This window comes from Mobula birostris, chromosome 13 (assembly GCF_030028105.1).
Source record: "Mobula birostris isolate sMobBir1 chromosome 13, sMobBir1.hap1, whole genome shotgun sequence".
Classification (NCBI taxonomy): Eukaryota; Metazoa; Chordata; class Chondrichthyes; order Myliobatiformes; family Myliobatidae; genus Mobula; species Mobula birostris.
The window spans coordinates 67,514,367-67,529,015 of NC_092382.1; the positions used below are offsets into that span (position 1 = coordinate 67,514,367).

General features: G+C 46.0%; 1 protein-coding gene across 2 annotated transcripts; it reads right to left on the reverse strand.

The window, feature by feature from the left end:
• Window positions 1-1,623: 1,623 nt before the first annotated feature.
• On the reverse strand, window positions 1,624-12,847 carry LOC140207672 (uncharacterized). 2 transcript variants are annotated; one of them, XM_072276233.1, is made up of 2 exons: window positions 12,828-12,847; window positions 1,624-3,549 (listed from the first exon to the last, which is right to left on the reverse strand). In XM_072276233.1, the coding sequence occupies exon 2, from the start codon at window positions 3,144-3,146 to the stop codon at window positions 1,857-1,859; it is 1,290 nt and encodes a 429-aa protein (XP_072132334.1). In that variant the 5' UTR covers window positions 3,147-3,549; window positions 12,828-12,847; the 3' UTR covers window positions 1,624-1,856. The 2 variants fall into 2 exon arrangements, with proteins under 2 accessions (XP_072132334.1, XP_072132333.1); XM_072276232.1 differs by lacking the exon at window positions 12,828-12,847 and adding an exon at window positions 8,375-8,400.
• Window positions 12,848-14,649: the final 1,802 nt, after the last annotated feature.

Consider the following 14,649-nt stretch of genomic DNA (forward strand, 5'->3'; position numbering starts at 1 on the left):
TGGAAACTTTACAAAAAAACTGAAATGACAAATTTAGAAAAGACTATTTACACTCAAACACACTTAGATTAACACTACCGAGGACAGAAGGAGGAAGAGCTACCACCCAATGATCTGATATGCTTTCTAAAGTATATATTTTCATACAATATAAACAGGATTCAGCACACCATGCAGGTATATGCAATTCGGATAAGAAATACAGACCAGAAAACTTAAATGAGAGGCCAACTCAGAAAAATTATTCATCACTATGGCAAAAAGCTAACGAGTGGAATGAGGATGACACTCCATGGGAGACATCCCAATGATCTGAGCAGACTAGACGGTGACAAGGAAGCATTGTACGTCTGACTCAGAGTTGGAGACCTCTTCCCAGAAACAGGGGTTCCTTGGGGAACTACAGGACAAGGTGGTTAACATTTTAAAAACTCAAAAATGCATAAAAGACAAATAAACCAGGCAACAAATGCAGAAAATGCCAAGGGAAACCAGACACAATGCAATATATTCTGGGATCCTGCAGCAGTTTAACTCAATCTGATTAATTACTCAGGTACAATCAAGTGACAAATACCATTCACCAAAATCTTGCTTTAAAATACAAACTTCTGAAAGCCCTCTATCACTTCATAAAGAACCAATAAATTCAAGTCAGATCCAGTTTTGGAGTCAAAATCTTACAAATTATATGATAATCAATACATTATTTCAGATAGGACAAACCATAATAACCATCCGGATATAACATTACAGGATAAACAAGCAGGAACAACTCTCTCAATAGATAAAACCATTCCCAACACACACATGTTCCTCGACCAGTGGAGCACCTCACAACAGGCATTGTTTGTGTCATCAGTCAGACAACCAAATTATTTTCTCTGTCAGTCAACTTCCAAAAGTTGTTACTCTGTCATTCGATGTCACGCCCCTCATCATACATTCCCTTCTCCTCATCATACGTTCTTACCCTGACCATCGTCCAGATCTCCAAACTCTGCCCTGTGCAGACCCGCCTCTGGTTTCTGACCCTGCACCGTTGAACATCTAACTAATGGTTTCCCATTCTGCTTTCAGTCTTTAAAGGACAGTGGTGTTTTCTAACAAGCCTTTAGAAGCAGGGAAAATGACACATAATGTGGAAATGAGCTGTCAATAAGGTTAACTACCAATGTCATTCTTCCTCAGCCGAGAGATTAGAGGGCCAAAGAACATCTCAGACAGAACCGCAGCTTGATTTTGTCAGTCTGCAGAAAATTCAAGGGAATCCTCTTCACCCACAGAGTGGTGACTGTTTGGAGCCCATCACCACAGGGAGAGCGAGAGATGAACAACAGGGGTGGATTTTAAAAGACTGTCATGGAACAGAATCACTGGCAGGGTCCAGCCGGCCTGAGTCGACTCTCTACTGTACACTAGGTATGTTATAAATTCACCAAGTACCGGAGATAAGAGTTTAAAATAGAACTGATTTATTTGTCTCAGATCCAGAATATTAAACTCCAGCCCCATTAAAGGTGAATATGCAGCAGAAGAAACTCCTCCCATGCCCAGTGACCAGGGTGCAGAACTGGGTGTGGTGAGCAGCAGCAATAATTGCAGAGTTCAGCACCGACAGTCACTCTCAAAATTGCATTCAGCAACGGTGATGGATAAATATCCAGCATGCAGCTTATTGAAACTTTCTGCCCAGTGTGAACCCGGTAGTGTGTCACAAGGTTAGATTACTGAGTGAATCCCTTCCCACATTCACAGCAGGTGAATGGCCTCTCCCCAGTGTGAACTCAATGATGCACATTTGGTTGATTTGTCTGAGAGAACCTCTTCCTAATGTCTGAGCACGTGAACCGCCACTACCCAGTGTGAATTCGCTGGTGTTTTAGTAGGCTAGCTGCCTGAGTGAATCCCTTCCCACAGTCTGGGCAGGTGAATGGCTTCTCCCCAGTGTGAATTCGCTGGTGCATCTGAAGGTTGGATGATTGAGTGAAGGTCTTCCCACAGTCTGAGCAAGTGAACGGCCTCTCTCCAGTGTGAACTCGCTGATGTACCTTCAGTTGAGATGAGCAACTGAATCCCTTCCCACAGTCTGAGCAGGTGAATGGCCTCTTCCCACTGTGAACCCGCTGGTGTGCCAGCGGATCAGATGACTGAGAGAATCTCTTCCCACGTTCTGAGCGGGTGAACAGCCTCTCCCCAGTGTGAACTCGCTGGTGTGCCAGCAGATCAGATGACCGAGTGAATCCTTTCCCACATTCTGAGCAGGTGAATGGCCTCTCCCCAATGTGAACTCGCTGGTGTTTCAGTAGGCTAGCTGCCTGAATGAATCCCTTCCCACAGATTGGGCAGGTGAACGGCTTCTCCCCAGTGTGAATTCGCTGGTGCATCTGAAGGTTGGATGATTGAGTGAAGGTCTTCCCACAGTCTGAGCAAGTGAACGGCCTCTCTCCAGTGTGAACTCGCTGATGTACCTTCAGTTGAGATGAGCAAGTGAATCCCTTCCCACATTCTGAGCAGGTGAATGGCCTCTCCCCATTGTGAACTCGCTGGTGTGCCAGCAGATCAGATGACCGAGTGAATCCCTTCCCACGTTCTGAGCGGGTGAACAGCTTCTCCCCAGTGTGAACTCGCTGGTGTCTCAGTAGGCTAGTTGTCTGAGTGAATCCCTTCCCACAGTCAGAGCAGGTGAACGGCCTCTCCCCTGTGTGAACTGACCAGTGTCGCTGTAGGTGGGATGACTGGGTGAATGTCTTTCCACAGACTGAGCAGGTGAACGGCCTCTCCCTGGTGTGAACTGACTGGTGTCTCTGCAGGTGAGATAGTAAAGTGAATCCTTTTCCACAGTCTGGGCAGGTGAACGGCTTCTCCCCTATGTGAAATTGGTGGTGTCTATGAAGGTCAGCTGGTCGATGGAATCCCTTCCCACAGACAGAGCAGGTGAATGGCCTGTCCCCAGTGTGAAATCGCTGGTGTATTAGTAGGCTGGATGATAGAGTGAATCCCTTTCCACAATCTGAGCAGGTGAACGGCCTCTCTCCGGTGTGAACTCGCTGATGTACCTTCAGTTGAGATGATTTAATGAATCCCTTCCCACAGTCCGAGCAGGTGAACTGCTGCTCCCTGGTATGAACTCGCTGGGGAGCCATTAGGCCAAATGACCGAGTGAATCCTTCCCCACAAATTCAGCAGATGACCAGCCTCTGCCTTGTGTGAACTGACTGGTGTGTCCACAGGTGGGATGATCGACTGAATCACTTCTCACACACAGAACAGATTGGCCTTGTCCAATGTGAACTACCTGATGTACCTTAAGTTGAAATGACCGAGTGAATCCACCCCTACAGTCTGAGCAGCTGAACAGCCTCTCCCCTGTGTAAAATGACAGACTTGCCAGTCGGTCAGATGATCGAGTCAATCCCTCCCACAGTCTGAGCAGGAAGGATGATCGAGTGAATCCCTTGCTCCACTTCTTAAATATCTGGACAGGGACCGCAAAACTGGCGTGTTGTTCTCGAGATTCCCGTAGACAAATTCCTTGTCATTTTTAACCTGTAAAAACATTTACAAGATCTATCAGTGGGTGTAGGACAACATTTCTGGTGAGATCACTTGAGTTGTCAAGGTGTGAACTGACATCACACTGTTACAGTGAGGTTCAACACAAGTTGGAGAGAGAAATCTTCTAAATGGGCACAGTGCTGGTATCTGGAATGACCATCAAATTCTCTGACCCCCTTCCTGTCTCTATGAGAATGGGGTATTTCTGCCATCTCCAATCTGTGACCTGGCTCAGTTTGACTCTCTCCATTGGTATTATTCCCTGTTCCCACTGAGCTGCATGGGTTCCTGGCCCCACAGTAACTGAAACACTCTCACACAAATAGCTGGCAGTGTATTCCACGCACCCACCACTCTCTGTGTAAAAAACTTACCCCTGACATCCCCTCGGTATCTATTTCCAAGCACCTTAAAACTACACTACCTTGTCTTCGCCATTTCAGCCCTGGGAAAAAAAAACCTCTGGCTATCCACACGATCAATGCCCCTCATCATCTTATACACCTAACAAAAAGCTCTAAACATATACAATGAAATTATACATTGCTTTGAGGATTTGTTAGAAGTACTGTATACAAAATTATGAGGGTACACATGGGGTAGATGCAAGCAGCTTTTTCCACTGCGGTTGGGTGGGATTACAACCAGAGGTCATGGGTAAATGGGGAAGGTGAAAATTTAACAGGAATATTTGGAAAAGCTCATTACTGAAATTGGCGTGAGAGTGTGGAATGAGATGCCAGCAGAGGTGGTGAACATGAGCTCGGTTTCACCATTTAAAAAAAAGTTTGGATGGGAGCCTGGATGGTAGGGGTATGGAGGGCAATGGTCCCAGTGCAGGTAGTTACATTAGACAGCCTAAATGTTTTTTCGGCATTGACTAGATGGGCCAAATAGCCTGTCTCTGTACTGAACTTCTCCATGTTTCTATGACAAAGAAGCTGGCCAAACTTGTTTGGAAGGGATACAGTAGGAGTGACAACGAAGCAGCAATGGCTGCAGTTTCTGGGAGCAATTTGGAAGCTGAGTGATCGATACATCCCAAAGAAGTGGAAGCATTGGAAAGGTAGGAGGACACAACCGTGTCTGAAATGAGAAGCCAAAGCCAAAGAGAGGGCAAATAATAGAGCAAAAACTACTGGAAAGCTTTTAGAAACCAATAGAAGATGACTAAAAAAAAAGTCAGATGATCTCAGAGCATGGAATCATGATATTGTAGTCATTAATGAATCTTGGTCGCACCCAACAGACTGAGGCATTTAGAGGAACAAAATATCCCGGGCCTCAATGTCTCTTGAAAACCCAGGTTCCCTGTACCAGTTACCTTCCAACTTTTATTTTGGCAGGCAGATAAAAAGGTGTCAGATCCTTTCTGATACCATTAATATTAATCTTTCTCCAATTTAGAATCTCAACCCATGATCCAGACCTCTCGTTTTCCGTATTTACTTTGAATCTCATGGCATAATAGAACATAGAATAGTACAGCACAGTACAGGCCCTTCGGCCCACAGTGTTGTGCCGACCCTCAAACCCTGCCTCCCATAAAAGCCCCCACCTTAGATTCCTCCATATACCTGTCTGGTAGTCTCTTAAACTTCACTAGTGTATCTGCCTCCACCACTGACTCAGGTATTGAGTTCCACTCACCAACCACTCTGTGAATAAAAAAACCTTCCTCTAATATCCCCTTTGAACTTCCCACCCCTTACTTTAAAGCCATGTCCTCTTATATTGAGCAGTGGTGCCCTGGGGAAGAGACACTGGCTGTCCAATCTATCTATTCCTCTTAATGTCTTGTATACCTCTATCATGTCTCCTCTCATTCTCCTTCTCTCCAGAGAGTAAAGCCCCAGCTCCCTTAATCTCTGATCATAATGCATACTCTCTAAACCAGGCAGCATCCTGGTAAATCTCCTCTGTACCTTTTCCAATGCTTCCACATCCTTCCTATAGTGAGGTGACCAGAACTGGACACAGTACTCCAAGTATGGCCTCACCAGAGTTTTATAGAGCCGCATCATTACACCATGACTCTTAAACTCTATCCATCGACTTATGAAAGCTAATACTCCATAAGCTTTCTTAACTACCCTATCTACCTGTGAAGCAACTTTCAGGGATCTGTGTAATTTCTGTCACCAGCCCTGGATCATTTTCCAACAGCTTATTGCCCACTTCTACATCAGGAATTCTATGTTCTGATTAAGGGCACATTTGATAAACTCTACCCCATCTAGTCCTTTTAAAGTATGTGAGTCCCAGTCAATGTATGGAAAGTTAAAATCACTTACTGAATCAAACTTTGTTTCTTGGCATGGTCTGCAATCTCTCTACAAATTTGTTCCTCCAAATCCCTCAGACAGTTGGGTGCAACCAAGTTACAATAATGGCTACAATAACATAATTCCTTGTCCTGACCACAGTACAGCTTTCCTACAATGCTTCTTGCATTGCGATATACACAGCTCAGCACATTCATCGCACCATGCTCAACCTTTTGATTGCTGGCCCTACCTGAGGTCTGAACATCTGACTGGTGTCATGAAAACAAACTCTCCCTCATTGTCACAAAAACAAAGGAGCTGATTGTGGACGACAGGAGGAATGGAGACAGGCTAACCCCTATTGACATCAATGGATCTGGGGTTGAGAGGGTGAACAGCTTTAAGTTCCTTGGCATAAACATCACCGAGGATTTCACATGGTCTGTAAGCACCGGCTGTGTTGTGAAAAGAGCACAACAGCTCCTCTTTCACCTCAGATGGTTGAAGAAGTTTGGGATGGTGTCCCAAATCCTAAAAACTTTCTACAGGGACACAACTGAGAGCATCCTGACTGGCTGCATCGCTGCCTGGTATGGGAACTGTACTTCCCACAATCACAGGAACCTGCAGAGAGCGGTGCAGACAGCCCAACGCATCTGTAGATGTGAACTTCCCACTATTCAGGACATGTGCAGTGACAGGAGTGTAGAAAAGGCCCAAAGGATATTAGGGACCTGAATCACCTCAATCACAAACTGTTCCTGCTGCTACCAGCCAAGAAACAGTACCACAGCAAAAGGACCAACAGGCTCCGGGACATCATCTTCCACCAGGCCATCAGACTGATTAATTCATGCTGATACAATTGCACTTCTCTGTTATATTGACTGTTCTATGTACAAACTATTTATAATAAATTACACATTGCACATTTAGACAGAGACGTAACGTAAAGATTTCTACTCCTCATGTATATGAAGGATGTATGTGATAAAGTCAATTCAATTCAATTCACTATCCACTATCTGTTCTGTCATTCTGGCTCCCATTCCCCCTACAACTTATTTTAACCACATCAACCACCCCCCACCCACACCAGCTCCAGCAAGCCTTACCACTAGGATATTAGTCCCCTCTTGTTCTGTTCCCCTAACGAACGAATCCCCTATCACCCCCTTGACTTTCCTCTGCCAGGTAATCTTCATCACCCCCCCCCCACCAAGAGTTTCTAAAGTGGTCCACCTCTTGTTGTGTGAGATAGCAACAAGAGTACTCTGCAATGGCTATTTAACCTCATTTCCCTTCCTGACTCTCACCCAGTTTCCTGTGTCCTGCACCTTTGGTGTAACTCACCTCTCTTCATGTCATATCTATCACCCCCTCCAACTCCTGGATGATCCGGAATTCTCCATTTCAAGTTCCAACTCCTTAAAGTGCAGGGTTACAAGCTGCAGCTGGATGCATATCTTGTAGGTGAGGGCATCAGGGACACTGGATGTCTCCCCACCAATGTCCCCTCCAATTTGTAATAACCAGTGTGAACATAAAACTTGTATTGTGCATTTTTTTACCCAGTGACAAAAAGTGCATAGTGAATTTTATATAGGGAGGTATTCATATTAACAGCTAGCAAATAACTGTAGATAGGAACTTTAATCTCCTCTGGGTATGATCGAGTTCATCTGCACTCTCACACAACCTATGTAGCAGGCCGTAACGGGTAATGAAGGATTTTCTCACCAGAGATTTTGCACATTGTCCAGATGTGGTTTGCTTGCTGAATTACACTTTAAAAAGTCAGATTTCAAAATATCACTGCAAAAACTGCAAATTCTCCAGCAACTTTTGCATCACCACAATACAACCAGTTTCTGTATTGTGCATAAATATTTCCCCTGAACCCTCCCCCAAATGACTGATGGTGGTAAACTCGTTGATGGTAATGCCAATGAATATAAAGGGAAGCGCAGTATTCTGTCTCATTGGAGTCTGGCACATTTGTGATGTGAAAGCTATTTCTTGCCCAGGGCAAAGGTGTTTGATATCATTATGTATACAGAGTGAATGGGTCAATACATGTCCTCACGGGTAGAAAGGTCCAGAACAAGAGGAGGTAGAACAAGCAACACACACAAAATGCTGGAAGAACTCAGCAGGCCAGGCAGCATCTATGGAAAAGTGTACTAATGCTGAATTCCGGCATTTTGTGTGTGTTGCTTGGATTTCCAGCATCTGCAGAATGTCCCTTGTTTGTGATTGGAGGTAGAACAAAGGTGATTTTCTCAACTGGTGATGCAAAAGATTTTGTTCCCTTTCTCCGAGTTCCTAATCATTGCATTTAGACAGCTGGAGCTCAGCTCTGTCTGAGAGATCCATCGGTTTCCATTCCCTCATCAGCCGGAATCTCCCCGGGATCCGTGCAGGGATCGTGGGGCTGAGAGAAGGGGAAGAGAACAGGACTGTCCCGGGATCGCGGAGCATAGTTTCCGGGAGTCACAGCAATTGCCCCTCAGTCGGTAGTGAAAACGGGCGCACGGAGAAACACTTACCGGCAGCGACATCCGAGGCCTTTTATGGACTACGCATGCGTGATATTCGGGACTTTCCGAAACCCTGACGCCTGCGCATTCGATCAGTGCTTCAGAGACGGCGAGAATTGTTACGCAGAGCTTTCTGGGTAATCACGGTGCCATTGAAAGTTTCCGCAAGCACCGGTTCAAGTACATACCTCAGTGTTTGTGTGTAGAAAACTGAGCACCTCTTTTAACGCAGAAAGCAGCTCTAATAAAACAATACACTTAATATCAGCAAACTTTCCTCGTGTTTAATGCCAAAGTAGAACGTTCTTACAAATGCAGATATAAAACACAAGAGATTCTGCTGTTGCTGGAAATGCAGACATATACACATAAAATGCTGGAGGAACTCTGCAGTTCAGGCAGCAACTAAGCAGAGGAGTACACAGCCAATGCATGCTGAAGGGGCTCGGCCTGAACGCTGTCCATTTATTCTTCTCCACATTGACTGCCTGATCTGTTGATTTCCACCAGTATTTCGCAGAAATTAAACACTTTTTTTTCGATCAATCAGTTTCCAAATGTTTCTGATCTTTCATTTTTAGCCGCATCCTGCTGTTCTGATTCCTCTTCTTCCTCCTTCTTGTAAATTCTAGTTCCCATCTCTTTCTGGAACCCCAAAGTCCTGACTCAGGCTGGTAACTCTTTGATTTCTGACTCCCCTCCATCGAAGATTCACTCGTTCGTCTGCTGTATGACTTTAGAGGCGCGTTGCAACAACCCAACTGTCTGAGGCACAGTCCTTTGAAATTAGTGAAAATGACACCAAAAGTTGAAAAGAGCAGGGAAGGAGGAGTTTAACCGCCTTAGTCCGGAGCCCTGAAGAACGTGAAAACCACAGTGAGCACATTGTCTTATTCCGTCTGGAGAGAATCATGCAGGAAATTGATACAGGTGTATAAGATAATGAGAGGCATTGGTTGTGTGGATAGCCAGAGGCTTTTCCCAGGACTGATTTTCCTTCCTGGTGAGAAGTTGCTGGTGCTACAGCAGCTGGGATGGTTTAGTAAAACTCTTTGCTCACTCCGGACAGAAATGTGGCCTCTACGCGTCTACTTATTGTGAACTCACTGGAGCATCACAAGGTGGGTTAACTGAATGAGTCTCTTCGCACACACGGAGCAGGTGAACGGCCGCTTCCCAGCGCGAAGCTGTTGGTGTATCTGCGATGGCCGACTGAAGCCCTTCCAAAATGAGAGCCAGTGAATGACGTCACACTGCCAGTAACGTCATGGCAATGTATCCAATCAGATCACGGACATGGACACGTGATCGGGCTCTCTTTGTAGCGAGTGGGGTGCTGTCTTCTCCAGCATCTCCGCCTCTACAGTCAAGGATCGGCGGCATTCAAGCGCTGGTGAACTGACAGATACAGCGGAACTAACGTGCTGTTGTATTTGTGACTACCATACACAAATCCTTTGACTTTTCTACACTGTTAAAAGTTTACAAAGCACGTCAGTGGGTGAAGTACAACATTTCAACTTAGAAAATTTCAGCCTCCATGGTTTCTTCTGATAAAAACAATTTCACAGCTCAAAACAATTTGGAGGAACCAGAAACACACACAAAAAATGCTGGTGGAACGCAGCAGGCCAGGCAGCATCTATAGGAAGAGGTACAGTCGACGTTTCGGGCCGAGACCCTTCGTCAGGACTAACTGAAAGAAGAGATAGTAAGATATTTAAAAGTGGGAGGGGGAGGGGGAGGGGGAGATCCGAAATGACAGGAGAAGACAGGAGGGGAGGGGTGGATCAAAGATCTGGAAAGTTGATTGGCAAAAGGGATACGAGGCTGGAAAAGGGAGAGGATCATGGGAGGGGAAGCCTGGGGAGAGAGAAGGCGGGAGGGGAGCCCAGAGGGTGGAGAACGGGCAAGGAGTCATAGTGAGAGGGACAGAGGGAGAAAAAAGAGAGAGAAAAAATGGGGAAAATAACAAATATATTTTTAAAAATAAATAAGAGGTGGGGTGTGAAGGGGAAGAGGAGCATGAACGGAAGTTAAAGTGGTCAATATACATGCCATAGTGTTGGAGGCTCCCTAGACGGAATATAAAGTGTTGTTCCTGCAACCTGAGTATGGCTTCATCTTGACAGTAGAGGAGGGATAGACCATATCAGAATGGGAATGGGACGTGGAATTAAAATGTGTGGCCACTGGAATAACAAGACTCTTCCCGGGCCTGCAGGATGTCTCAGTCGGTGTTGTAGGGACCGGTGCTTGGAGCCCAGTTGTTCCCAAACTGTGTCAACAGTTTGGCTGAGGGACTAAATCAATATTCCTCAGTCTGCTATTGACAAAAAAAAAGTAGATTTATATCCTGAAAATGCCACCAGCTATATATTAGATCCCGAGAGTTTCGGGAGTTTGGAAAAAATAAATAAGGGTGTCTGTGGGTTTTTGTTTCCCGGGGTTTGTTTCCACGCCCTGATATCGATGGAGTGAAGCCGGAGTTCAGAGCCGACACAAGCGGGGTCCGATACAGGTCAGACGGGGTAGGTTACGGGCGACACTCCGCTCTGGGACCATCAGCACCGAAGCATTCAGAGTAACGCCGCAGTAATTTGGAGCAGGTCTGGGAGAATATTAAATAAAACCAACATGGGAACTTTCTGATCCGATCCCCTGATAGAGTGTGAAGGAGCCGCGGCGAAGAATAGTTGCGGAATTTAAAATAAGCAAGCCGAGCCGGGCCAGTGTGGGCGGAAGCCGAGGAGGAGATCGATGCCTGCGAACGGGGGAAGTAAATCTGCAACGAGCTTTGGAAACTGTCCGTGGACAAAGTCGGAGACAGCGGGGCTGAGCGGTACCGGACAGTGTGAACAGATGTGACCAGATCGCGGGAATCACTGCCGCTGAGAAAGTTGCCGAGGCTTTCTCGGCTTTGCATATCAGTCAGAAACCTGATGGACAGAGATTTACACTGATTTTCCAAAGCGCTCCCGGCCTCCTTCCCAAACCCTGCTCTCCGTGCAGCGCCCCGGACCGGAACGTTTCTCCCGGCATCGGCACCTTTGAGGCGCCGGCGATCCCCGCCTTCCGCGTTTTAAACCGCCGGGAATCAGCTGCTCTCTATTTCCATCATCTCCCTGCCCCGGGACCCACGGAGCGGACAGACAGTAACTCGCTCGCTCTCTCTGTTGTTTCCCAGTGAATTTAGTGGCGATGGTGATCCTGTCCCGGGGAAAGTGCGGCCTCTCCACCCGCACCACTCGCTACCTGGTGGCCACGGCAGCGGCGGATCGACTGACCATCGTGTTTGTGGTGATATTGTGGCGGGTCGGTTATTATTACTTCCCCGGGACTTTCCTGGACATCACCCCGTGTGCAGTGTGATCTCTGTCCTGGGAGAGTCAGCAACAGAAAGTTTTGTCTGGTTCACCGGCACTTCTACATTTGATCGGTTTGTTGCCATTTGTTGCCAGAAGTGGAAAATAAAATATTGCACCGGGAAAACTGCGGCTGTGGTTGTGATAACAACCGGCGTTCTGCTCTGATTTAATAATGTGCCCGAATTCTTTATATATCGTCCTGTGAGAGTGGTTGACAATACACCCTGGGACTGTATTGAAATACCGGGCTACTATACGGATCCCGGGTGGGTGGGATATAATCGGCTTTCTACCGTCCTAACGCCATTACTCCCGTTCGTGTTAATACTCCTGTTCAACGCTCTGACAGTCAAACACATTTTAGTGACCAGTCGCGTCCGTAAGGGGCTGAGGGGTCAGAGCAAAGCGGAGAACCGCAGTGACCCGGAGATGGGGAGTAGGAGGAGGTCTGTGATCTTACTTCTCACCATCTCCGGAAGCTTCATCATCCTGTGGTCGGTGAGTGTTGCTGAATTCCTTTATAACACCATCGCCGGACTGGATCAAAATAATTACAACGATTCTGAATACATGTTTCAACACACCGGAGACATGCTGATGATATTAAGTTGCTGCACACACGCGTTTATTTATGGGGTAACTCAGTCCAAGTTCAAAGAGCAGTTCATCAGCGCAGCGAAATATCCGCTCACTTCAGTTATTCAACGAATTAACAAACAAAATATCTGAGCTCTTCTCGGCGGCGGTCGCAATGTTTTCGATCTTGACTCTGCAGAATCAATGATCATCGGAGAACGTGGCAGCGGGGAGAGTAAATCTGGTTTAGAGCCCGAGAGAAACACAGCACAGGAACAGACTCTCCGACACCCGCACCCCGCGGCTCCACTCCTACCAATTATTAAGCTCATCCTACCTTTTATTTTCAGCTTTCCACCATATTCCCGCACTCGTCACCGCCAGACCCTTTTCGGTCTGAGAAAGCCAGACAGGTTCTGGGGACATTCAAGACCAAATCGGCAAAAATGCCGCTCATTTCCTACTTTAGTCTTTTGCATAAAAATTAAATTGGAAAAAAAAAGTTAACACAAACTTACAGTAAAGCTTGTACTCGTCTGTCGCATTAGACAAAAATGTTTGGAGGAAAGTTTAACACCACAGCACTCATTCCCAATTGCGCAAGTTGTTACGGAAACCTCCAATGTCTGCTCTGCTTCAAGGAAAATAATGACATCTCACTTCCTAATTTCTAATAAACGCCCGTCCGATCAAATTGCGTGTTGACTCTCTTCTACATTCACTCCAGTAGAATCACATGTTTATTTTTATTTTTTTTTTATCTCAGCTAAAACTGATAAAAAATTCTGTTCTAGACGCCGACAAGCACACAATTGTTTGGAAAAGGCAATAAGCTGAAAAGTAGGAATCTGACAGCATGGGAGAGTGGATCATGGGAGAAAGAGCAGGAGAGGAGGCACCAGAGAGAAATATGAGGCAGTGGAGGAGAAGCGAGAAGGGAGGACAGAATGGGAGAGGGAAAAGAGAAGGTTGAAGTGGAAGTTAAAGAAATCGATGCTCATGACGTCAAGTTGGAGGTGACTCAGATGCAATATAAGGTGTTGATCCTCCAACCAGAGAGTGGCCTCATCTTGTTAGTAGAACAATGAACCGGCATGTCACATTGGGATGAAGAGTGGATTATAAATGGTTGGTCATCGGGGAATACATTTCATTGCGGACGGAACGAATGTGCTTGATAAAACCGTTTCCCAATCTACATCGGGTCTTGGCCCAAAACGTCGAGTGTATTTCTTCCTGGCCTACTGCATTCCACCAGCATTTTGTGTGTGTTGACTGCAGTCAGCTCGACTTCTTCAGTCTGCAGGAAATTTAAGGGAAACCTCTTCACCCACAGAGTGGTAACTGTTTGGAACCCATCACCACAGGGAGAGCGAGAGGGGAACGACAGGGGAGGATTGAAAAGGACTGTCATGGAACTGAATCACTGGCAGGGTCCAGCCGGCCTGAGCTGACTCTCTACTGTACACTAGTTGTGTTATAAATTCAGTAAGTACCAAAGACAGAATTTAAAATAGAACTGATTTATTTATCTCAGATCCAGAATATTAAACTCCAGTCACATTGAAGGTGAATATACAGCAGAAGAAACTCCTCCCATGCCCAGTGACCAGGGTGCAGAACTGGGTGTAGTGAGCAGCAGCAATAATTACAGAGTTCAGCACCGACAGTCACTCTCAAAATTGCATCAGCAATGGAGATGGACAAATATCCGGCAAGCAGCTTATTGAAACTTTCTCCCCAGTGTGAACCCGGCAGTGTGTCAAAAATGTAACATGCTGTAAAATTTCAGTGCTCATTAATGTTTCACTGCTGTGGTAATGGTTTCTCTGTAGGCTACGACTAGAGATAACAGGGTTTTGGAATGTGGGGATATCCACTGAGAGAAATGTTATTCTTTCTTGTGAGTCTGCAAGAGAGATTTTCACAGCCTTTTGCTGGGGAGAGATGAGAAAACATGAATGGAGAGAGTAGGCCCCTTTTCTCTTTTTTGTATTCTTTACTTAACCCTATTGTCGAAGTAAGAATTATAAGGCTCAATCGTTTAATTACATATTGTGTACTGTTTGTTATTTCGGGGTACTGATTTGTAACAGGAAACACATTGCGCAGTATCCACCCAAACAGGATTTCTTAAGTTTGGCCCGGCTGTGGGGGGGGGGGGGGGGGGTTATCACCCCCTATATTAGGCTGCTAGCCAAAGCGAGAGTTACATAAGGTTAGATGACTGAGTGAATCACTTCCCACATTCACAGCAGGTGAACAGTCTCTCCCCAGTGTGAACTCAATGATGCACATTTGACTGAGAACTGACTGGTGCGCTTGTAAGCTAACTAACTG